General features: G+C 38.2%; 1 protein-coding gene and 2 long non-coding RNA genes across 4 annotated transcripts; 2 read left to right on the forward strand and 1 right to left on the reverse strand.

The window, feature by feature from the left end:
- Positions 1-2,223: 2,223 nt before the first annotated feature.
- LOC114820524 (uncharacterized) lies at positions 2,224-5,443 on the reverse strand. Of its 2 annotated transcripts, XR_003767957.2 has the most exons (4): positions 5,308-5,443; positions 3,051-3,815; positions 2,733-2,958; positions 2,224-2,634 (listed from the first exon to the last, which is right to left on the reverse strand). It is a non-coding gene; the product is annotated as an uncharacterized lncRNA (long non-coding RNA). The 2 variants fall into 2 exon arrangements; XR_003767956.2 differs by having other exon boundaries at positions 2,733-3,815.
- Positions 5,444-5,724: 281 nt separating this feature from the next.
- LOC103408488 (probable U3 small nucleolar RNA-associated protein 7) lies at positions 5,725-16,772 on the forward strand. Its single transcript, XM_029091426.2, has 9 exons — positions 5,725-6,021; positions 6,263-6,336; positions 6,562-6,627; positions 6,705-6,794; positions 7,000-7,132; positions 7,812-7,930; positions 8,994-9,061; positions 14,938-14,986; positions 15,619-16,772. Exons 2-9 carry the CDS (start codon positions 6,286-6,288, stop codon positions 16,660-16,662), a joined length of 1,620 nt encoding a protein of 539 aa, XP_028947259.1. The 5' UTR covers positions 5,725-6,021; positions 6,263-6,285; the 3' UTR covers positions 16,663-16,772.
- A 6,394-nt stretch (positions 16,773-23,166) lies between these two features.
- Positions 23,167-24,583, forward strand: LOC114820497 (uncharacterized). The gene is made up of 2 exons (XR_003767895.2): positions 23,167-23,476; positions 23,604-24,583. It is a non-coding gene; the product is annotated as an uncharacterized lncRNA (long non-coding RNA).
- The last annotated feature ends 211 nt before the right edge of the window (positions 24,584-24,794 follow it).

Raw genomic sequence — 24,794 nt, forward strand, 5'->3', positions numbered from 1 at the left:
TTAGGACTGATTGATCTCCTTGCTGATCGAATTTCTTAAAATAAGGAACGAAGGGCTAGGTATTATGCATCCCACATAACCGACTTCGCCCTTGGCATCGTAAGGATAATTACAGCCATTAGCAATATGGCGTTGAGGAGAATTTGATTGGATGATAGGAGTTACCTGGACGTGATAGGACATCCGACTTCCTTTGGAGCAAAACATGATCAAGCAGATGACTTTTGGAGTGATTCAAATTAGAGGACGTTCATGTGTCTCTTGGCGTGTTCGTGTCAAAATTTGGAATTTTTTTACCAAGTGGTTATTTTCTGGCAATGGAATAAATGAGCAATGTACAGTGCTGGAAAATGACGTTTCTGGACTTAAATTGGGTTTTTGGAGCCTAAGATGACCTCTTATGGGTTTGTAACTTTCTGGAAAAGTGTTCAGAATATTCCAAACCTTAAATCCAGCTATATTGGGCCGGTTTTGGAGTAGTTTGAGGTTGTGTTTTCTATTTATTTTGGTATTTAGTTTCTTAGTTGGATTGGAAGGCCTTTTATTAGGAGGATTTAATTTTTACTAGGTTAAATAAGCTTGGCCGGCTCTATTCCTAGCATCTTCTTCTTCTCCGTGCGTTCTTTGAGAGAGGGAATTGACCAAGCGTAGAAATTTTCAGACTTTTTCATGCCAAGTCGAGGTCATGGTTCTTGTTTCAGTAATAAGTTCTATGGTTTGCATTAACAATTATTATTTTTTCATGCTGGAACATCTCAAATGCGATAACACCAAGTCGATAATCGAAGCTCAAGAACTTCCTTGCTTCTGCCTTTTTTCAATATTGAATTGAACATCCACGAGGTTCGTTATGCCAGCAGTTATCTTCTGACCTGTTTTAACTGGACCGGCACCTCTGGGAGTGCCTGCAAAAACAGTACAAAGCATAATTAGTTTGATGTAAATAGATATATTCATTGATCCGGGAATCAGGGGGTGGGGGATGTAAATAGATATAAATAGAGGTAGTTTTTTGCACCACTCTTCCACTTTCTCACTAACATGACAAAACGTGTAAATTGAATATGACAAATTGAAATCTTGTGAATTATTTTAAAACTGATGGTGCAAAAATGTATTTGGTTCTAAAAGCATGCATCGGACATATTGAATATGAAAATGACTAATAAACACATTAATATAAGAGTTTTCTACATATAAATCCTTAATAAAAACACATCAGACAAATAGTTCAAACTCAATGATCGTTGGGAGATAAATACACACTTATTTTACATTATTTTTAGATATACTCGGCGCCACAAAAACAGTTTGTGACTCATTCACAAAACTTCATGCTTATAATTATAATTATTAATATATAAATCATTATGTAAACATCATTGCTTCAAAAAGTCAATAAAATTTGAGATTATTTAGCTATCTAATTGTACAAAACAAAGTGTCTAAATCGGCAAAAATATTACAAACCATTTATATATTTGCTATAGTCTAATTAACTAAACGATCCTAATTTTAATTAATTTTTTTCACAAAATAATTTGTATACAATATTTTGTAACATGAACAATGCAGATCATAATAAACACTAATAGCGCGTTTACTAATCCGTAATCAAATTGAGAGGAATTGAATTGAGGAGGAATTGAAATGAGATGGAATCAGAATCAGATTCCTGTTGAAGTTGTTTACTAAAACTGTCCGGAATCGGAATACAATTCCATAAAACTGTTTACTAATTCAGTAGAATCGGAATATAAACCAATATGATTACTAAAGTGCCCTTGTCTCAAATCAAATATTTTATATACTTTTTTTAATAAAATTTGACATAGTATATAATAGTAAGATTGCTTTTTTATTTCATAGACATACTAAAATGATTTTGTTTATTTTTTTATAAATTTAAGTATTGGCTTTAATATCTAAATTTTCTCACTCAAATTGTAATTTTTTCTCTTCGGCATATGTATGGAGTTGTGCATAATGTGAATGAGCATATAATTATGCGTAATGAGCTAGAATGACATGGAAAGAAATTGTTAGGAGCATTTTCAGTCTTAACTCTTTAAAGATGTATTTTGTTACATAATGTCAAGGAGTAGAATAAATGACTTTTACCATTTCAAATAAAAAAACTTGATTCTTCTTAAACTAAAGAGATCTTCACGAGGTGGATTTTGTATAATAGTAAATAAATGAAGAAAAAACATTAGGAACAAATAAAGAGAAGGAAATAACTTCATTAAAGTTAATATTTTACATCAAAGTACATATATCCAACCATCATAACCAACCTAAGCAAACTAGTCATACCCTGCCTAGGCATCATATTATCAACAAAATATTCATAACTTGCCTACACATCAGATTGTCAACAAAATATTCCTAACCTGCCTAAACATCATAATATCAACAAAAAGTAGTTCTTCACCATCATGGTGCCATCTAATCAGTCATTAGATTTACAAAACATTCACAATTTCCCCTGATATATCATCATGGCAGCAAGCACGTCATAGCAAAAAACTAGCATTCATCATCTCCACTCATTCAGATGATAACGGGTTCGTCTATAAGGTGCAAGAAAACCTTTTCCGTTTGTGTAGCCACCATCAACTAAATAGTAACAACCTATTGTTGATAAAGAATTAAATTGTCAAACTTACAACTCTATCACTTGCAATTCAAAAGCTAAGAATTTTAATTACTAAAAAAATTGTAAGTGTTACCATTAGGGACTTTCAATCAATTTCTCCTAGTCACAACATCTCTAAGAACTCGACCATCATGTGCGGACCCTTCCCATCCAGGTAAAACATATATAAACTGCATGTCCGGAGTGCAGACTTCCAAAACCTTCACTGCTATTTCATTTTTCCTTGTTCTGTACTTTGGTTTATCACATTCTGGTACATGCACCTTAACAGGTGTTCCATCTAGTGCACCTAAGCAATTCTACAGTATATAGGACATTAAATTAACAAACTAAACTATGAAATAAAAAGCTAGTAATTACTGAGTAGTGTAGGCATGTAGATACTACATACCTTAAACCATTTCCTTTTCGTGTCGGTTGAGTTCTCAAGGATAGGCTCAGGTGTTTGCCAAAAATCCTTTTGGCATCGAATCATTACTTTAATACACTCATGAAAATACTTACTAATTGTTCGACCAGACTTTCTAAAGTGGTGGTTAATTGTGCGATTCTTAAGATGGTGTGCAAGAATGTATAGAAAAAATGCAACCATCTCCTATATAGACATATTTCGAGTAGCTCGTAGATGTCCTCTAGTCACAAGAACTTGACATAATCTATGAAAGGATCGTCTATCCATTCGTAGTTCAGCAATACATGTCACATCACTCTCATAAATTAAACCATGTAAGTATTCTAATTGCTTGTAAACTCTTATAACTGTTTAACAAGGTGAGGGACTTCTAAGGCGTTTTTGGAAACGATACCAAGAATAGAAACAAGAAGTAGCACATGCAACAAATATAGTTCGAAGATAGACAATCAACACATTCAACATAGCATGTAATTTCTTCTTTGTGGACAAACTTAGACGAGCCATTAGTCTACAGAAAATAATAAAGAAAAAAAATGTCATGAAGGACTTCAATTAACAAGTTAATAAACAAATCTGCAAACTGAAATAAATTAACATTACAGAACACAATCAGTCACAAAAATTTACATTTTTTTTCCCTCCATACCTAGTCTCACAATTAATGGAAAAATAACAACATAAATCATAGTATACCTGCAACCACTGAAGAGAGCTCAACCCACAACCTTGTCCTCACTCTTCCTAATGTCATAAAGATGATGAATATTTGATTAATAAACATTTGTGAGCATAAAGAATTGGGGATAAAGTACTCTTCCTAAACAATACAACATTTCAAAGATCACAGGTACATAATCCTGCATATCAATTTTTTTCTTAACAAGTCAAATCATACCAAACAATGATAATCTTGTATCAGATGATCTCAAAAACACTTCCCAGGAATGTTATATTGATTAGGAAACTAGACCCTTCACATAAAACACAATAATCCTCTTTCCTTTTCCATAAAGCACTGAGAAATGCCTCCCAGATCAAGTTATGTATGGTAAAAACGAGTTCGCCATATAAAATGCAACTATGCAAGGAATGGTGCTTATTAACCACCATGTACCTCTAGCACAACAGTAAAAACGAAACTTCAATGTCCGCTGATATGAAGAAAAAAAAAGAGTCATACCCAGTGCACAAGGCTCCCGCTTTACGCAAGGTCTGGAAGAGGTAAATTTTGCAATTAATTTTTTACGTGCACACACATATATGCATATGTATATATCCCAAAAAGTAACAACTATACCTCCAGAAAGGCATGGAAGTTATCCAATCTCTCAACCCTTTACTTCCCTGGTGGAAGGCCCCGTTGCAAACTCCCACCAACCCATCAAAAGAAACTAAAATACTTGCAATTTGTTCAACATATGCCTAAATTTAACAGATTAATTTCTTCAAGTTAAGACATACAACTAGAATTTACCCTTGCATCATATGCTCTTCAAATACCTAGCTTTCTAAACCCAATAGGATAAATAAATTGCATAACCCAATTCAGAAGATCATCAAACACACAAATCCCAGATGTCCCTGATCTAAGCGTACGGTCAAACAAATCCAAACGGCAAATAAAAAGAAAATTTTGCATCTTTGATTCTTTATGCACCTAACTATGAAAAAAAAGAAGATCCATTCTGTAAAATAAATATTTGTAAATCAACATTCAGCTCCATAAGTTCCCAACAACCAAATAACTCAAGTAAATTACATAAATGTAGAATATGCAACAGAACAACAGATGTCAATCTACTTCAATCCACCATTTTCCCACATTTTCTCAGCAACCAATCACTCCCCCCAATACAAGATACAAAACAAAAAACATCAAAACAAATCAGACCCAATTCACAAATCCAAAAACCAACAACAAAGTTTCCAACTTTTACTGAAAATCTCTCTCTCTCTCTCTCTCTCTCTCTAACAAGTGAAGTCAACTCAGGCGTCCGAGAACATGCACAGACAACATTATCATTAATTTCAATTCTTTTTTTTTTCGCTTTTCTCGTCCAAAGTCCAAGTTTTTCGCACACCAAAAAAAAAGAGAAGAAAATCGGGGAAAAAATTGAACGAATTCCTGGAAAGAAAATTCATCATGGAGAAGAAAGAAACGAGCAACGAAACGCTGATATTCATCGAGCACTATGATCACAAAGATAAAAACGCAGAAGAAGTAGGAATTTACCTATCCGTAATTGTGACGAGAGCTGTGGTTGAGAGAAGAGAGAGTTCTGCGGCTGAGAGAGAAATGAGTTGGGTGAAAAGAAAAATAACTCTATGGTTAAAAGGATAATCTTGGAAATAATGAAAGTAAGTGAGGGCATAAAGGAAGAAAAATTAGCATTCTGATTCCCAAGCCATCCGGAATCCAAATACCTCCTTTATCTTAGGAATCCAAATCAGCCAAATATTGGAATTAGATTCCAAAATTTGTGTGGAACCAACTAAATTTTGATTCCTCCAAATTTAATAAACACCGAAGTATACCGTAATCGGAATTCAATTCCGTTTCTTGATTCCGATTACCCTTACGTAAACGCGCTATAATAGTAATGATGGATCGGGCGGACCGCTGTCAAATCCTACGATCATATTCTTCATGTAACTTACACGGGGTTTGCGAGTTTGGACCGGGCCCATGGCCTTTCCATCTCTCCTGCCACTGTGTAGTTGCGTCTAAACCCTAGCCTTGTTTTCCTTTTTGTCCAAATATAAATTTTGTTAGATTACACGTTAGATTAGCTGCCAATGAGATTCAAACTCACGACGACACTCAACTCCTTTCCAGCACTGTGGTAAGGACGACTTGCGTGTCTAAACTCTAGCCTACGGTTTGCTTAGTTCTCCGTCAGCTTTTTGGTTCCCGGAATCGGAATCCTGTCTTCCACTCGTTCTAAAGGTAAACTGCACATCCACTGTTCGACAATATGTCTCAACGAAACATTTTGCTTATTGTTATATATAATATTATCACAAGTAATTTACGTATCAATCCTCTTCTCCAGCAGCAGAAATTTACGTATCAGTTTTTGAAATGCAGTCTCTGTATTTGGTGTCTTTGTCTCTGTATGTCCTTCAAAAAATGATGTTTAAGTTGGATTGCATTACTGATCAAGCTTCTGGGAATTTTGCGTTTTCAGGATACGAGCCTGGATTGGCCAAGATGGGTGTGCAACAAGATGAGGGCAATTATGTGCCTCCAAACGAGAAATCCGTACGTTTTAATTTCTGTGTAGAACATATGATAACTTTTCTAGCAGTCTCTTGACATCTTCTTGTGGTCTTTTATGATCATTCAGGCAATCTGAGTTGTAATATTGCCTTTTGTGTGCATGTCTCCAACATCTAACTCGTCAGACTGAGAGTTTAAGTTTAACACTGGGGCTCTTATGCATTGCTTTTTGTTACAAACATAAATGGGAAGTATCTTAAATTGCAGGACAATATAACTGATGAGCTCGAGATAAAAATGAACAAGTTTCTTAGAGGCAAAGCTAATTTGGAGGTATGGAATCGAGAATTAGAGTTTTCATTTGAACTTGTTTAGTTTTCACTGCATCATTGCATTCCCAACGTCTTCAGGGCTTGCAAGATAAAAAGTTGAAGGGTCAACTTACCATTCGAGAAGAATTATATGGGAAATCTGCACAAGCTGCTGCCATGGCCGAGAAGGTGAATTTTTGTTTAGTGTGATATCCAGTTTGGGTTGCACAATGACAACCCCCGATATAAGTTTTTGTGTCCTCATTGACCATTGCTTGACCTGAACATGCTACCAAAAACATCGTCCTGTTTTTTTTATTAATTTTTTTTTTTTTGTACATGTGATGAAGTATGTGATTTTTGTTGTTGTTTTCATTTGTGATCAAATTATCAGTGGCTTCTACCAAGTGAGGGAGGCTATTTGGAGGCTGAAGGCATGGAGAAGACATGGAGGATCAAACAAGAATCAATTGCTCGTGAAGTAGATATATCAAGCTCAAGGAATCAATTTGATATTATCTTACCAGGTTGACACCTAACACTACCTTTATTTATTGTAAAGTCACTCAGAAACTTAAAAGTGACGCTTTACTGTTTTGCTTATTGTAGTTAAAAGGACGTTGTATATACTTGGTTTTGTTGCCTTCTGATATCAGTTATGCAAATGCCGATTTAGCTGGCCTAACCAAACTTAATTGTGTGAAATAAAAAACAAAACTGTATATTAGCTATAAATCTTAGTGAGGTCGAAATATCGGTTCATGTTGTTCAGTTGCTGAGAGATGGATAAATCATTATCACATATGTTACTTATGGTACACATGTTTTAATTAATGGGGAATTTGTAACATCACGTGGCTGCATGCCACTTGTTATAATGTGTCCTCAAATATGTAGTAATTTAATGCATTGCGTCATGCTGTATAGGCGCTAGCATCTTTTGTTATTACACACTCTGTCTACTGATTGTAATGATGTTTCATATAATTTCATTGTAGATAAATTTTTTTAGCAATGCACCTCCTGAAATGCTATCAACATTTAGTGTAAGCAGAATCCTTTTCCCGAATAGTGTAAGCAGAGTTCGGACATATTGACACCGGAGCTCTTAAGTATTCAATATTCATTGAAGTGTCTAGATTAACTTTCCTGGCCTGCCTAATCTTGCTCTAATGTTTATCCCTGAATCCTAACTATTATCTGCAGATCTCGGACCGTACACGCTGGATTTCACCTCAAGTGGTCGCCATATGGCAATTGGTGGACGCAAGGGCCATCTGGCTATTGTAGACATGAAGACTATGAGGCTGATTAAAGAATTTCAGGTATTTCATGCAGTATGAGTGCAAATAAAGTAGCCAAGCTGTTGTTTTCAGTCTGATGCTGTGACCTTGTTTTACCCAAAATTGATTTGGACGTAGCGATATTGATTTGGACGTGCTGCTCGCAGACACGTTCACGTGTACTAGTCTTCATGTGTGAAGTTTGAATATACTAGTAATGAGTTAATGCCTTTGATACGATGCCAGCTTTATAACTAAAAGTATGAGTCTTAATTGTATGCTGAAAAGAATTTACTGAGTTATATGGAAGAGATAATTGAAAGGAATCATGCAAGTACAGTTTTATCTTTCAATTGCTACGCTGTGTTGTATCCTTTTGCCATTTCTAGTGCAAGAATTTAACTAAGCAAATCTCGAAGTTTACATGTGAATGTAAGATTCCACTGTTCAGGGTAGTCCTTTTAGATGGATTAATGTTACTGCAGTCAATGTTGTAAAACGGTGTCCTGGATGTACATTTTGGGCCGTTGGTGTGAAGCATTCTTTCTATGTTCCTTAAAGCGAAATTGGGACTTATATACTACCTGCAAAAGTAGTTTAAATCAACCATCCAGACTATGCTCTGTATGTGGCACCTCCATCTGATTCCGTGCACATTTCAGTTAAATTATGTCACAAGGCAAACATGTGGCCACTTTTTCAAGTGATGTCTTTATGGCTCAAGATTTATAGAGTAGGCATTTGATATTATTTTTCCTTTTCTCTTTTCTCTCAAAAATCATTGGCTCACTAAAATATCTGATGTGATGATAACATCCTTGAAAATGGGCCCACATGTTTTGAAAAAAACCTGATTTGATATAAATTATGAACTGTGGAGGGGTGGCCACACAGTTGTGACTGGATTTTGAGACCACGTTTTAAAGTGCTAGTTATGAATTTTTTTTGGGGTGGTAAATGTGCACAGCCTAAAAGTTTAGGTTGTATTAGTTCAATTTTGTTTTCTTTTTTTTCTAATGATATGGTGGAATGCTGGGTACTTCTTTTTCATACTTCAGGGTTTTGACTGGAACATTGGGCTGATTAACTGACTGTTGATGTTCAGGTTAGAGAAACAGTGCGGGATGTGGTGTTCTTGCACAACGATTTATTCTTTGCTGCAGCCCAGAAAAGGTATAAAACCTTTTGCAGTGCTTGTGTTAGTGCTGTCTGCTTGGCAATATTTTGATAGTTACAGGGCAGATTATGCAATTTTATTTTGTGTTGAAACGTTCTGTTGCATGCCCCTGATATTGCTCAGCATTAATAGCTCCGTTGCGTCCAGTGGACTTAACGTTTGTTGCTTTTTATTAATTATTTTACTTTTATTTGATATGCGACCAGCACTTGTTAAGTGTTTACAAGAACCAGCTGGATAAGCCAAAATTCTTTGCATTTGCAAGATAATGACAGTTTTGTGTTATAAGGATGGACCAAAATAGATGGATTTTTTAGCGCGTTCTAAGATTCATATAGCCGATCCCACTCAGTGACTTGGATTTTCCAAGTCTCCAACCGAGAAGTTTTCCTCACTCGGAAAATTAAGGGAACACTACCCCAACCTACATGCTCCACTCAGAAAGCTTCAACATACAAGCTTCAACAAAAGAAAATTCAAAGAACTTAGCGAAGAAGGCTTTGGTGTATTTAACACAATACGTTGAAATGAAGGAAAGCTTATTTATTGATATCCCCGATAAGCTACAAATATGTACATATACATGAGTCAAAATAAACACACAAGAGGGAGCCTTCACAAAGGTTGCTTAGGAGAAGTCTCAGCAGTCGGTAGAGCCCCAGAAAGAGAAGGCACCGGAGGGGGATCATTTAGAGCCTCAGTACTGGACAGAACCCTAGAAGGAGGAGGCATCAGAGGTTGATCATTTGGAGCTTCATTACGCGGTACAGCCCCAGAAGACGAAGGCAATAAATGCCTTTGGAACAAACCCACAAATCTCTGATGATCAAGTAAAACCTGACCATCAGTTTCCTTCATCTGGTCAAGCTTCCTCTTCATGTTTGTAGCATAGTCATGTGTGAGCCGGTGCAACTATTTATTCTCATGCTTGAGCCCTCTAATCTCCTGTTTGAGACTCATCACTTCAGCCGCCAATGATTCAACTTGGCGGGTTCGAGCAAATAGGCGTTGGGCCATATTAGACACAGAACCTGCACACTGAACACTGAGAGCCAGCGAATCCTTAACAGCTAACTCATCAGACCGTTTGGAAAGTAGTCTGTTATCTTTGGGAGTGAGAAGGTTCCTGGCCACCACCGCAGCGGTCATATCATTCTTCATCACGGAATCCCCAACGGTAAGAGGACCAGTAGGGGAGACGAAGGATGGGCGCCATATGTTGTCTGGAGAAGGCGGGGCTGCCTCTTCAACAAGGTTCAAGTCAAAACGACGGTCGGAGGGGCCAGACATTTTCAAAGGTGTTGAAGAGAGAAGTGCAAGAATGAAGAATGAAGCTTCTACTGGTGGAGATTCAAGTGTGCTTTGGAACTTAATGCCAGCCCTTATAAAAATCTGCACTCGACGGAGCTTCAGAAATCGAAGAGGCGCCTGCTCAGAAATCGAAGAGGCGTTTGCTTTCTCAAAAGCTGGGCTGCTTAGAGATCATGAAGGTTGATCTCAGAAATCGAAGAGGCGTTTGCTTTCTCAAAAGTTGGGCTGCTCAAAGACCACGAAGGCTGATCTCAGAAATCGAAGAGGCGCTTGCTTTCTCAAAAGCTGGGCTCCCCAGAGACCACGAGGGCCGATCTCAGAAATCGAAGAGGCACCTACTTTTCCAGCCTTGTTAGCACCTGTCACACGCACACTCAGCTTTGCGGAAATTATGGGCATTCTGTCGAAGACTTCTGGGGAAGTAGAAAACACATGAATCTTACTGTTCAATCACCCACTTCCCACACGCAACAATAGCTCATGGGTACCACAGAAAACTTTGCCAAAGTTCTCTGCCAAAGTTGAGCACGTGAAGCTTGCAGCTCCCACTACATCGCTCTGACCAAGAAGGGTAAAAGAATAGCAAAGAAACAGCACTAACAAAGTTTAGACCCATAAATTTTGAAGGTCTAGCTACCATATTATTACCCACAAGGGTAAAGGAACAGTACCACTGCTGGATAATTGGAAAGTCCCTGTGTGTCAACCTCTGTGCTTCGTGGCAAGGTAGACTAGCAAACATGCCCAACCTTTACTCACATTCGAGAAAACACTCCCAATAAGATTGCTTGCTCCAAAATCGAAGAGGCACCGTCCTCCGAATCTCGAGAGCCAGACTCCCAACATGACTACTTTCTTAAAAATCGAAGAGAGGGTAAAGGAACAGTACCATTGCTGGATAATTGGAAAGTCCCTGTGTGTCAACCTCTGTGCTTCGTGGCAAGGTAGACTAGCAAACATGCCCAACCTTTACTCACATTCGAGAAAACACTCCCAACAAGATTGCTTGCTCCAAAATCGAAGAGGCACCGCCCTCCGAATCTCGAGAGCCAGACTCCCAACATGATTACTTTCTCAAAAATCGAAGAGACACTGCTCCCCGAATCTTCGAGAGCCAGACCCCCAGCATGACTGCTTTCTCAAAAATCGATGAGGCATCGTTCTCCGAATCAATCGAAAAGGCGCTCGCTTTCTCAAAAGCTGGGCTGCTCAGAGACCACGAGGGCCGATCTCAGAAATCGAAGAGGCACCTACTTTTCTAGCCTTGTCAGCACCTGTCACACGCACACTCAGCTTTGCAGAAATTATGGGCATTCTGTCGAAGACTTCTGGTGAAGTAGAAAGCACATGAATCTTACTGTCAATCACCCACTTCCCACACGCAACAATAGCTCATGGGTACAACAGATAACTTTGCCAAAGTTTTCTGCCAAAGTTGAGCACGTGAAGCTTGCAGCTCCCACTACATCGCTCTGACCAAGAAAGGTCAAAGAATAGCAAAGAAACAGCACTAACAAAGTTTAGACACATAAATTTTGAAGGTCTAGCTACCATATTATTACCCACAAGGGTAAAGGAACAGTACCACTGCTGGATAATTGGAAAGTCCCTGTGTGTCAACCTCTGTGCTTCGTGGCAAGGTAGACTCGCAAACATGCCCAACCTTTACTCACATTTGAGAAAACGCTCCCAACAAGATTGCTTGCTCCAAAATCGAAGAGGCACCGTCCCCCGAATCTCGAGAGCCAGACTCCCAACATGACTACTTTCTCAAAATCGAAGGAGGGTAAGGGAACAGTACCATTGCTGGATAATTGGAAAGTCCCTGTGTATCAACCTTTGTGCTTCGTGGCAAGGTAGACTAGCAAACATGCCCAACCTTTACTCACATTCGAGACAACACTCCCAACAAGATTGCTTGCTCCAAAATCGAAGAGGCACCGCCCTCCGAATCTCGAGAGCCAGACTCCCAACATGATTACTTCCTCAAAATCGAAGAGACATTGCTCTCCGAATCTCGAGAGCCAGACCCCCAGCATGATTGCTTTCTCAAAAATCGAAGAGGCATCGTTCTCCGAATCTCGAGAGCCAGATACCACAGACCACTTTTTCAAAGTGCTCTGACAGAGTTAAAACATGTGAAATTGGCAGCTCCCACTACCGTGCTATGACCAAGCAGGGTAAAGGAATAGCATTACTACTTGTTAGGGAGACTCCTATATATGTCGACCTCCATCCCCAACGGACAGGCAGACTTGCAAAAATGCTCAACCCTTCATCATATCTGAGAGGGCACTCCCAACAAAGCCTTTCGAAATATTCAGCTTTCTTTCCCCCCGATAATACCTCTGCAAACAAGCTATACTAGAGCAAGAATATCTCATATCATCAAGGTTAAAAGCAAGAGTATCCCATATCATGCTTTTTCCCTGTCTTTTCCTTTGGCCTTGTTTTTACCTGCAAGACAAGGAGAAAGAGAGCAATCAGTCAGCACTTGGAATCAAGCTTCCAGCCAGGAACTGACTGCCTGGAACCCCTTACCTGATTACTTACCTGTCATTGCTCTCGAGTACTCATCTTCAACATCTTATGTTTCCAGGGAAGATTCCGCATCTGCTTGAGGAACAGATAGGGCAAGTGCGAAGGATACAAGGAAGCATGTGGAGACAAGCGTAACAGCACACGTGCCGATACATCCATTACTCTGTCAAAAGCAAAAGTATCCCATATCAGTAGGGTGGAACGTACTCTAGATTTGATGGACTTGTTTTGACCCTCAAATTCTTCAGTCGCCCTTATACTCTGGAGGAAACCAGAAAACCCTCCAGCTCAGTTCAAGAATAAGCCTGTGGAAAGTTACTTCTTCAAAAGCAAAAGTATCTCATATCATCTCTTCTCATTTTTCTTCTCTTTATCCTTCATGCTGCTGCAAGATGGGGAGAAGGTGAACAATCAGTCGGAGCTCTGATTGCTTACCTTGTCTGTCACCTCTTTCAGCAGACCCCCTAGCTCGGCGACTTGGGGGACTCCTACTACATGGTTTGTATCGCGCTTGACCAAGCCTGAAACTACAAGTAAGCTTCAAGTGAAATTGATACATTACCTTGTGCATCTCCACCAGTTAAAGATACCACCCCTGGATGGAGGAAGAGTACTTCCAGAGAAGATGCCACATCTACCTATGAGACAGATAAGGCAAGTCAAGACGACTTCACACTCCGATACTTAGAAGTTTCGTGATTACGAGATCATTCTCCCACAATATTTCCTAATGTCATTTGTACTAAATCATTCACTTGTACTCACTAAAGGAGAGCTTGAACCTATGTACTTGTGTAAACCCTTCACAATTAATGAGAACTCTTCTATTCCGTGGACGTAGCCAATATGGGTGAACCACGTACATCTTGTGTTTGCTTTCCTATCTCTATCCATTTATATATTTATCCACACTAATGACCGGAGCAATCTAGCGAAGATCACAAAAAGCGACCGTTTTCGCTACCTAGGATCTATCTTGCAAGAGAACGGAGAATTAGATGGAGATCTCAACCATAGAATACGAGCTGGATGGATGAAGTGTAAGAATGCATCCGGCGTGTTGTGTGACCGTCGTAGGCCACTGAAGCTCAAGGGAAAATTTTATAGGACGGCAATAAGGCCAGCGATGTTGTATGGCACAGAATGTTGGGCGGTGAAGCATCAACACGTACACAAAATGGGTGTAGCGGAGATGAGGATGCTTCGTGGGATGTGTGGGCACACGAGAAATGATAAGATTGGGAATGATGATACCCGAGGTAAAGTAGGAGTAGCCGAAATTGTAGGAAAGATGAGAGAAAATCGGCTCCGGTGATTTGGACATGTGCAAAGAAGGCCGAATGACGCTCCGGTTCGAAGATGTGACTACGGGACAGAGGTTCAGGGCCGAAGGGGTAGAGGAAGACCTAGGAAAACTTTGGAAGAGACTCTAAGAAAAGACTTAGAGTACTTGGATCTAACGGAGGACATGACACAAAACCGAGCGCAATGGCGTTCTAGGATTCATATAGCCGACCCCACTTAGTGGGAAAAGGCTTTGTTGTTGTTGTTGTTGTTGTTATTTAGGGGTGGATATGGAAATGATGTTGCATCAAGTTAGTTTTTGGTTCGTATTTGTCATCAGTTACTATAGAGTTCAGGCTGTCTTCTTTATCTGCATTATTACTGGACTGCTATTTGCAAAGCAGCAGTTGATGTTTCATGGTTTCAAATTTGTTGTCTTGTTTCTTTAGTAATTATTGTGTAATGTAAAATGTCTAGAGAGTTCATTTAATGACACTTGTAAACTGCAAATGGGCTCATTGTCTGTAGTTTGTGCGGTTGTTCTCTCTCTTAATAAAATCTATATTCTTAAAGAAAATGGGTAGCTTATAAGCAATAATCTCGTTTTGGATTCTATGCCACTTAAATAAAATCTATCTTCTGTTTAACTTAAATCCCTGTGTTTGATGATACTGTGTTACGACTTCTTGTTTTGTTTTATTATATTCAGCATGGCTAACATTCTCATGACTGGCAGGTATCCCTATATTTATAACCGGGATGGCACTGAACTTCATTGCTTAAAGGTTAGCATTTTGCATTAAATAGATCGTGTTTTACTTACGCTGTTGTGGGTATCATCTTTTGGGTTAAGTGTATAGGCAGACCAGTTACCACACACAACTAGCAGATTGTAATCTGCTTATGTGTCAATTGCTTCCTGTTAATGAGAAGCGTGAACATTAAATACTGCTATCCAGGTAAACCATAAACACTTGGGGCTCGTTTAGAAATGTTTTTAAAATGACTGAAACAAGTTTTGGTGAAAATGCTTCCTAGAAAAGCACTCGAAGTATTTGTGCTTCTTCTAGGAAGCACTTCAAGTGCTTTTGGAACCCAAAAATATTTTCTCTAAAAGTGCGTTGAATGATTTTAAACGCACTTCCAAACAAGCCCTTAAGCAGGTCAAACATGCTTAAGCAGTACCAAATGGCACATCCATAATTTGGGCAGAATTTTATGACATTTATCTGGACTTAATGTGTGCGCATCCTCTAGGATTTCAATCTCTGTGAATCCTTGTTGGTCGTTTCTCGTATACGTTCAGCTCATTCCTTTTGTTTGCTCTAAATCTTCACACGTGAAAGAGTTCCTTGTGCTGACTAAATCGAGATGCATAAACATGGAACTAAAGTTATCTGCATTTCTTATCATGTAGGAACATGGTGCAGTTTTAAGGCTTCAATTCTTGAAAAACCACTTCCTTTTGGCATCAATAAACAATTTTGGGCAGCTTCATTATCAGGATGTGACAATGGGTGAGATGGTAGGTAGTTACAGGACAGGCATAGGCCGTACTGATGCGATGCAGGTGAACCCCTATAATGGGGTTGTTGCTTTGGGTCAATCACTTGGTACAGTTTCCATGTGGAAGCCTACAAGCTCTGCGTCTCTACTTAGACTTCTGTGTCACAAGGGACCCGTCTCGGCAATCGCATTCCACCCTAATGGCCATCTCATGGCGACAGCTGGGAAAGAGAGGAAAATTAAGCTTTGGGACTTGAGGAAACTTGGGGATGAACCGCTCCAAACTTTACCGGGCAATGCAAAGACGTTGGATTTTAGTCAGAAGGGTCTTTTAGCTTGTCAGCTGGGAAATGGATCATCTGTACAAATCTTGAGAGATTTGGATGGGAATCAGATGTACAAGACATACATGAATCATGGAATGGTTAAAGGTTACCAAATAGAAAAGCTGTTGTTTCGACCTTATGAAGATGTTTTAGGCATAGGGCACTCTATGGGATGGTCCAGTATCCTGATTCCTGGTTCAGGGGAACCCAATTTTGATACCTTGGTGGCAAATCCATTTGAAACGTCTAAACAAAGAAGAGAGAGTGAAGTGCACTCTTTACTTGATAAGCTCCCGGCTGAGACGATTATGCTTGATCCTGCAAAGATCGGCACATTGAAGCCCGAGAGGAAGAAAGAGAAACCAACAAAACAAGAGAAAATGGCCGAGATTGAAGTTGCTGTTGAAGTTGTGAAGGGCATTAAACTGAAGAAGAAAACAAAGGGGAGGAGTAAGCCGAGTAAGAGGACGATAAAGAAAAAAGACTTAATTGCAAAAGCAAAGAGTCCTTTCTTAGCGCAACAAATGAAAGAGGAAGAACAAGTAGCTAGAAAGAAGCAGAAAACGACTGAATTTGTGGAGCCACCAACATCGTTGATGCGGTTTGTCCGCAAGGAAGCAACTGCATGATGGTGCTAATTTAATTATCGATTTTAAGCTGTTGTATTGAACACTGGAACTGTGAGCACTATATTGGGATCAGGAACGGATTCAGGATTTTAAGCCATTTTTTTCTTTCATCCGAAGCTTGAAGCTATTAACAATCTTGGATTCTTACAAATGATTAAGCAAAGAAGAGAAAAGTGCAAGAAAGCTTTAGAGAGAGAAGCAAGAAATATGAAGTTTCAGAGTTCTCATTAACCACCACAGTTATTACACTCAAGCTTATATAGAGCTTACTAATACGTAGCGTATCAAGTAAGCTACCATATAACCAGTACAGTCAATACATGTGGACTAATAAACTGTTGACACATGTCCAAGTTTGTTATTAACCCCCCCCCCTCCCAATCTTAACCAGGGTACCAAGGTTAAGATTGCTACACAGGACTATGAAGACCCTTAGTAAAAATGTTAGCAACTTGCTCCTTGGTTGGAATGTATTGAACCATTTTTTTTTTTTTTTTTGAATCTAGTGTCTCCGGGTCTTTGACCCGACTACTCACTAGGCCACCCGCCTGACCCCACAACATTTGGTAGGCAAGAAACTCTAGCAATTGCTAGGTGGGTACCTTGAGAGGTGTCGAACCCCAGACCTCTTGGTAACAAACCAAGGGCCTGACCATAAGATCTCCTTTTTGAACCTTCTCACGAACAAAATGGAAATTGGTGTCAAGATGTTTGATGCGAGAATGAAATATAGGATTTGTACTAAGTGCAAGAGTAAAGAGATTATCGGTGTAAAACTGGTGGTGAGGGAAGATAAACATGTAAGTCTCGCAAGATTGATCGAAGCCAACACACATCTACAACACAATGAGTAAGGAATTTGTATTCTACCTCAGTAGAACTTCGAGATACTGAAGATTGCTTTTTGGATTGCCATGAAACTGGATTATCACCAAAGAACACCACATAACCTGTAATGGATCTCCATGTGTTGATATCAGCAGCCCAACCGGAGTTTGAATAGGCTGATAACAGAGAAAAAAACCCAGATTTATAAGTCAAACCACAATGTAAAGTCCCCTTGATGTATCTGAGTATCATTTTGACAAGGAAGAATTGAGCATCAGTTGGTTGACTCATGTATTGACACATTACACCAACTAAATGAGCAATATCGGGTCTTATAAAAGTGAGGTATTGTAGTGCACCAACTAAGCTCCAGTATAAAGTGGCATCAAGAAGAGGTGTGCCTTCTGCAATATGCAAATAAGAGTGAGGTTTAGCTGGAGTTGGTGCAGGTTTACATGTATCTCTGCCTACCTTCTTTAACAACTCAGTAGCATACTTGGTTTGGTTAACAAACCGATCTCCATTCTCTTGATATTTAATGTGCAAGCCTAAAAAATAGGTCAATTTGCCCATATCTTTTAACTTAAACAAGTCACCAAGAGTAGTAACAACAACTTGAACCTGAGAGGCATCTGATCATCCAGTGATGATTATATCATCAAAATATAATAAGAGAATCACTACATGTGTGCCATTAGATTTGATAAAAAAAAAAACTAGCATCAGATTAAGAGACATTAAAACCAAGACTAGGTAAAACTCCAATGAATTTTGAATGCCAGACTCGATGAGCTTTGTTTCAATCCATATAAGGGCTTAACCAATCTACATACATAATTTGGATGCTGAGAATCAACAAAGCCTTGAGGTTGGAGCATATAAACCTTTTCTTGCAAATGACCATGCAAGAAAGCATTTTTAATGTCAATTTGTTTTAAAGTCCACTAACATGAAGTAGCTAAATAAGTCTAACAGTGGAATGTCTCACCACTAGATTAAAAGTCTCAGAATAGTCAACTTCATATTCTTGAGTGAACCCTTGAGCCACTAAGCAAGCTTTATATCTAGAGATACTACCATAAGAGTTTCTTTTAACCTTATAGACCCATTTACATCCTACTACTGATCTTTGAGAAGGAATATGAACCAATACCCAAGTCCCTTGAGATTTTAGAGCATCAAACTCCTCCTTCATTGCTTGTTGCCATAAAGGATTTGAAGAAGCATACCTAAAGTGTTTAGGTTCCTCTACATCAATCATATCAGCTAAATAGGTATAACCAGAAAAGCTATACTCATTTGGAGCAATTTGTAATGAAGATGACTCTAAAGAGGTTGCCAAATAAGCTAAATAATCTTGTCTAGATATTGCACTTGTTTTCAATCTAGTTTGAATTGGAGAAACATGATTGAATGTATGAGATGGATTAGTGATCTCAGATGCTATACGAGAAGCTATATCAGGAGAGTCAACAAGAAGTAACACCTGCAACTGTGCAGGGTCTAGGACAAGTACCAAAGAGTGTGGAGGAGTGGCATTTGTATGAGCTATTGATGTTGATGTTTTAGATTCATGTGCATAAGGAGCAACCATTGACCATGATGAAGATCTCTCTGATGTAGAAATTGATGTACTAGATGAACTACCATACACACCACCAAGACCATTCTGAGTATTGATCACAAGTAAAGTAGCCACTAATGAAGTAACCAATCTATTGTCTTGAGCAATAGGACCACACTGAGATGGAGCAGCATGAATTTTAGCAGGAAATACACTTTCATCATGGACAACATGTCTTGATAAAATCATTTTCTTTGACTAAAGATTGTAGCAGATAGTACCTTTATAACCAACTGAGTATCCCAAAAACACACATAATATTGATCTAGGCTATAGTTTATTGGAATTATATGGCTTGATATAGGGAAACAGTTGTACCAAAAACCCTAAGATGATGAAAAATTGGAGGCTTATGATACAATGCAAGAAATGGAGAATCCATATGTAAAGATTTATAGGGCATTCTGTTAATCAAGTAGACAACATGAACACATGCATGAAACCAGAAGTCCTGAAATAGACCAACAACACAGAGCAAAGTAATAGCAGTTTCAATGATATGTCTATTTCTCTTCTCAACAAATCCATTATGTTGAGGAGTATAAGGGCATGAGATCCTAATATTCTTTTAGAACTCAAAAAACCTTCAAACTATTTACTAGTATATTCACCCCATCCATCAGATTGCAAATACTTAACAAAAGCATTGAAATGTACTGAGATGAAGGTATAAAATGTCATAAAGATGGAAAAAAAAATATACATCTGATTTATTGCATAAAGGAAAGATCCGTACAAAACGTGTACAATCATCCACAAAGGTTACATAATACCTATATCCTTCAATGGATTTGACTGGAGAATGACACCAAATATCAGAATGGATCATTTCAAAGGGTACTAAACATCTAGAAGACTCTTGAGGAAAAAGTAATCTTGACATCTTCCCCTGAATACATGAGCGACACATTGTACTGTGATCATCTACTACATTTTTTATTTGTGACTTTTTCAACATAACAGATAAGACCTCATTTTTTGGATGCCCTAGTCCTTGATGTCATAAGGAAGACTTGATTAATTGCCCAAGATATGCTGAAGAGTGTATAGTCTTGAAAACAGGAATCTAAAACAGCTTATTTTGCCTACACCTGCCTTGGTAAAGAATCTCCTTGTTTACCTTGACCTACACAAAGAATAAATTGTCATCATAAATGAACCAACATTAATTGTCTATGCAGAGTTGTTTAACAAACAATAAATCCTCAGCAAGATTGGGCACGTGAAGCACTTGGGTAAGTTTAAGAGAATGAGATGGTGTATTAAGCATTGTAAATCCAACATACTTGATGGCAAACCTTGACCATTGCCTATTTTGATTCTGTCATTGCCTTCAATATTTGGTTCAAACATGAAAGGTGTATCTAAAACTAATAAGTATCTAAATTCAAAATTTAAGATGAAGGATTTGAATGAAGTAGATACTATCTTGGGAATTAAAGTAAAGAAGCATAGTAGAGGTTACGCTTTGTGTCAGTCACATTATATAGAAAAATTGCTTCTTAAGTTTAAGCATCTACAAATAAAAGAAGCAAATACCCCTTATGACCCTAGTGAAACTTTGCTTAATAATTCAGGTAGGTCCGTTGCACAACTTGAGTATGCTAGTGTAATCGAAAGTTTAATGTATGTCATGCATTGTACCAAGCCAGATATTGCATTTGCAATAAGCAAACTTTCTAGATACACTAGTCATCCATGTACTGCTCATTGGAAAACAATAAATAGAATTTTTGGTTATCTTAAAAGAACTATTAACCTGAGTTTAACTTACTCTAAGTTTCCAGCAATACTTGAAGGATATTCAGATGCAAGTTGGATAACAAGTGCTAATGATAATAAGTCTTACAATTGCTGAAGGAACAATATCTTGGGCTTCGAAGAAGCAAACATGTATAGTACATTCACCCATGGAATCTGTTTGTACCATACTTGACCAATCCCGAAACTACCGAGTACCGGTCAACGTTATACCGTCAAGGACCCAGAAGAGTTTCCCTCCAACCAGGAGGCCAATCACAGCGCGACACGTGTCGACATCAGAAGTCAATCATAGCACGACACGTGTCAACACCAGAAGCCAATCACAATACGACACATGTCAATGTCAGAACAAAACTAGAAACTCCCTTATATAAAAAGAGATAATTCACTAATACTCACTAAAGGATAGCTTGAACCTATGTACTTGTGTAAACCCTTCACAATTAATGAGAACTCCTTTACTCCGTAGACGTAGCCAATCTGGGTGAACCACGTACATCTTGTGTTTGCTTCCCTGTCTCTATCCATTTACATACTTATCCACACTGGTGACCGGAGCAATCTAGCGAAGGTCACAAACTTGACACTTTCTGTTGTACCAAAGTCCTCACTGATTTTGTGCATCAAAAGAATCTGAATTTATAGCATTAGCGGCTGCAGGTAAAGAAGCGGAATGGATTAGAAATTTGTTATCGGAAATAGAGTTGTGGCCACAACCAATGCCATCCATTTCTTTATACTGTGATAGTGAGGCTACTTTGTCTAGAGCATACAATAAGGTATATAATGGAAAGTCTAGACATATTAGCTTGAGACATGAATATGTCAAACAATTAATAACTGATGGAGTTATTAATATTATTTATGTTAAATCAAGTAATAACTTGACGTATCCGTTAACGAAAACGCTTTCAAGAGTTTTGGTAGTTAGTACATTTAGTGGAATGGGGCTAAAACCCTTTACTGAAAATTAGCCACCAATAATGGTAACTCGACTTTGTCTAGAACATCACTAGTTTAAAAGTTTAATGGGTAATAACAAGTTATTGATAAGTGGTTGTGAAAACACTGAAAATTAATATATAGCTCATTGCATGATAATCAGTGCAAGACTGTTACGTTTAGGAGGATGAGTTTTATTTCTTAATGAGGTTATTTGTAGTTAGGTCTATGGTAGTAGGGACATGGGAATGAACCTCACCTATATGAACATAAGAAGCGGTGCCGCTTCTACCAAGAGTTGGGTTTTCTTTTGTAAATGTTTATGAAACTAGGATGAAGCACAAGGCTATAATAATGCTGAATTAGTTCAAAATTTTCTTTAAGGAAATAAGACATAATCATGTGTGTAGTGATTATGGTTTTAACATAAGAATAGTTGGTTTAAACTTAGGTCACTATCGCATTCATTATAACTTTGAATTACTTACACTAATTAAAGGTTTAATTCGAAAGACACCTTTATTATATGCATGATTATATCAGTATGTTTGTGGTTAATTATAAAGAGGGAAATGTTATTATATTATTTATCATATTGTTGAAATTGGAAAGGATTGTTAGATATTTCAATAATAAATATATAAATTATTATTATTATAAAAAAAAAAAAATATATATATATATATATATATGACTTGGCTGCATTGTGCTGCAGCATGTGTGTGTGTAATCTATTAACGGTGCTGTGATGCGCACAAACTGTACGGGCAGCAACCGTTATGAAAGGTTGGGCTTCATTCAACCTTTTCACGGTTGTATATCTTGTTGAATAGTTATAATTTTTTTATTAAAAAACATGATTTTTATTCAAATTTTACAAGTCGAATTAAAAGATGTAATTAATTAATATTTATTTTTTGAAAATTTTAAATAGAAAACATGTCATTTGGATTAATATTATTAAGAATAGTTCTGTATCTTCAATTAAAATGAAATGGCTCGATAAACGGATGCTTTAATGCCTATAAATACCTATTGTGGCATAATGTTTCACACACAATTTCAGAAATTTATTTCTACATTCCTTACTCTCTTCTTTCTTCATCACATTCATACAATTTCTTTCTAGTTATTTCTAAGAGAATATAATTCGGTTTTGCTAATCGAATATTTCATACTTTATTGTATCTTGAAAGTGATTTACCAAGAACCCTTTAGCAAACTCATTCGAATGAGAACAAATAACAATTTAAGGAAACAATTTAAATCGAACATCAAAGTCATCGTTCGAATTATTTTCTATAGTCCTACATTTACTCTAACAGATTCTATCATGGGTATCACCCATATCGGTTCCGGTTCCCTTGTTGTATGCCCCGCCACACTACCACCACTCGTTTCTCAGCTATGGATGTGCGTGTCGCTGCGTTGGAGACCTTTGTGGCTAACTTAAACTCTTCCTTGTCCAATACACTGGATGCCAAATTACCATTGTATTTTGAGCAGTTCTGTCGTGAGCTAGCTTGTAACCCAGCGCTGGGTCCTCCTCGAACACAAATCCAGTACCTCCTCTTCTCTTGGCTGAGCAACCGGAAATGGACCCTATTCGCCCTCCTCGTCGCGAGCTCTATGACGGCGGCGGCGGCCATGCTCTAGGTAACCTTGGCAGCTCCGGATTGATTTTCCCCGATTTCTTCCTAGTGATATCCCCTGGCTTGGATCTAAAAGGCCCAGCAATTTTTTACTTATTACAACACAACTAATCATCTTAAGGTGTTGACAGTGACCTTTTAATCTTGAGGGGGGAGGCATTACAGTGGTTCCGTTGGTTAGATAGTTTACAATCTACACCACGTTGGGAGGAATTCACCAAGGCGTTTTGTAAGGAGTTAGGGCCCTCAGAGTTTGAAGATTGTACTGAAGCATTATTTAAATTACGCCAATCAGGTACCCTCAAAGACTATACTACTGAGTTTCATATATTAGTAACTCGTACTACTAATGTTGGTCCTATTTTGCGAAAGAGTTGCTTCCTTGGGTGTCTTAAAAAGGAGTTGAAATTTGATGTTAAACTGCTGCGTCCTAATACTGTCCATGAGGCTATAGATTTGGCTTTACAAATTGACACTAAGCACTACGAACTGAGGAATACACATCCTAAACCTTCAGTACCTTCTAGACCTCAGAACCAAAGCAGTGCTCCAAGTTTTACCCATGTACCTAGACATGGTTCCTTGTATGTTAAGAAACTTTCACCTAAAGAAATTCAACGTTAAAAAGAGAAGCGAGAGTGTTGGTTTTTTGAGGAAAAATGGGAAAGGCGTCATAAGTGTGCTAATAAACACTTACTCATGTTGGATATGGTGCATACTCTGATGATCTTAATGAGCCCGTATCTGAGGAGCCTCAACCTGAGCTATTGCATATGCAACTCAGTGAGTGTGCCTTTTATGGCACCACTGCTAATCAGACATTGCAAACCATGAAAGTAGATGGTTTCATTAATGACCACAAGGTTAAATCTTGCTTGATTCTAGAAGTACCCATAATTTTGTGATCTCCAGATTGTTGAAGAAGCTTGGTTGGCCATCTCAGCACACTAAACACTTTGAGATAATGATAGCTGATGAGGACAAAGTTAGTAGTTCTATGTGCTGTAAAGCCACTCCATTGTCTGTTGGGGGCTATGACTGTCAAGTAGATTTCTTCTCTCTTCCATTAGCGGGTTGTGATGTTGTTTTGGGAGTTTAGTGGTTATCCTCACATCCCTTGTATTCAAGAGATTTCTCTGCAGCAGCTTGATAAAGAAATCCTCAACTCAAATTTGGGTTTATTCTTGTATATATTCTATGGAGAACCAGAAATTAGAAGCTTCTGAACTCACTCCTACACAACTGCAAGAACTGCAATCTCTCTTAGGGTTATTTGAAGAGCTTATCATTTTACCTACCAAGTCACCGCCTCCTAGAGCACA

Source organism: Malus domestica, chromosome 13 (genome assembly GCF_042453785.1).
Source record: "Malus domestica chromosome 13, GDT2T_hap1".
In the NCBI taxonomy this organism is placed as follows: domain Eukaryota; kingdom Viridiplantae; phylum Streptophyta; class Magnoliopsida; order Rosales; family Rosaceae; genus Malus; species Malus domestica.

Excerpts from the sequence above, each read along its gene's own strand:
- LOC103408488 (XM_029091426.2), top strand. The coding sequence starts at position 6,286 with ATGGGTGTGCAACAAGATGAGGGCAATTATGTGCCTCCAAACGAGAAA. Across the intron at positions 6,337-6,561 it reads TGCCTCCAAACGAGAAATCC|GACAATATAACTGATGAGCT; the intron begins GTACGTTTTAAT and ends CTTAAATTGCAG. Across the intron at positions 6,795-6,999 it reads CTGCTGCCATGGCCGAGAAG|TGGCTTCTACCAAGTGAGGG; the intron begins GTGAATTTTTGT and ends TCAAATTATCAG.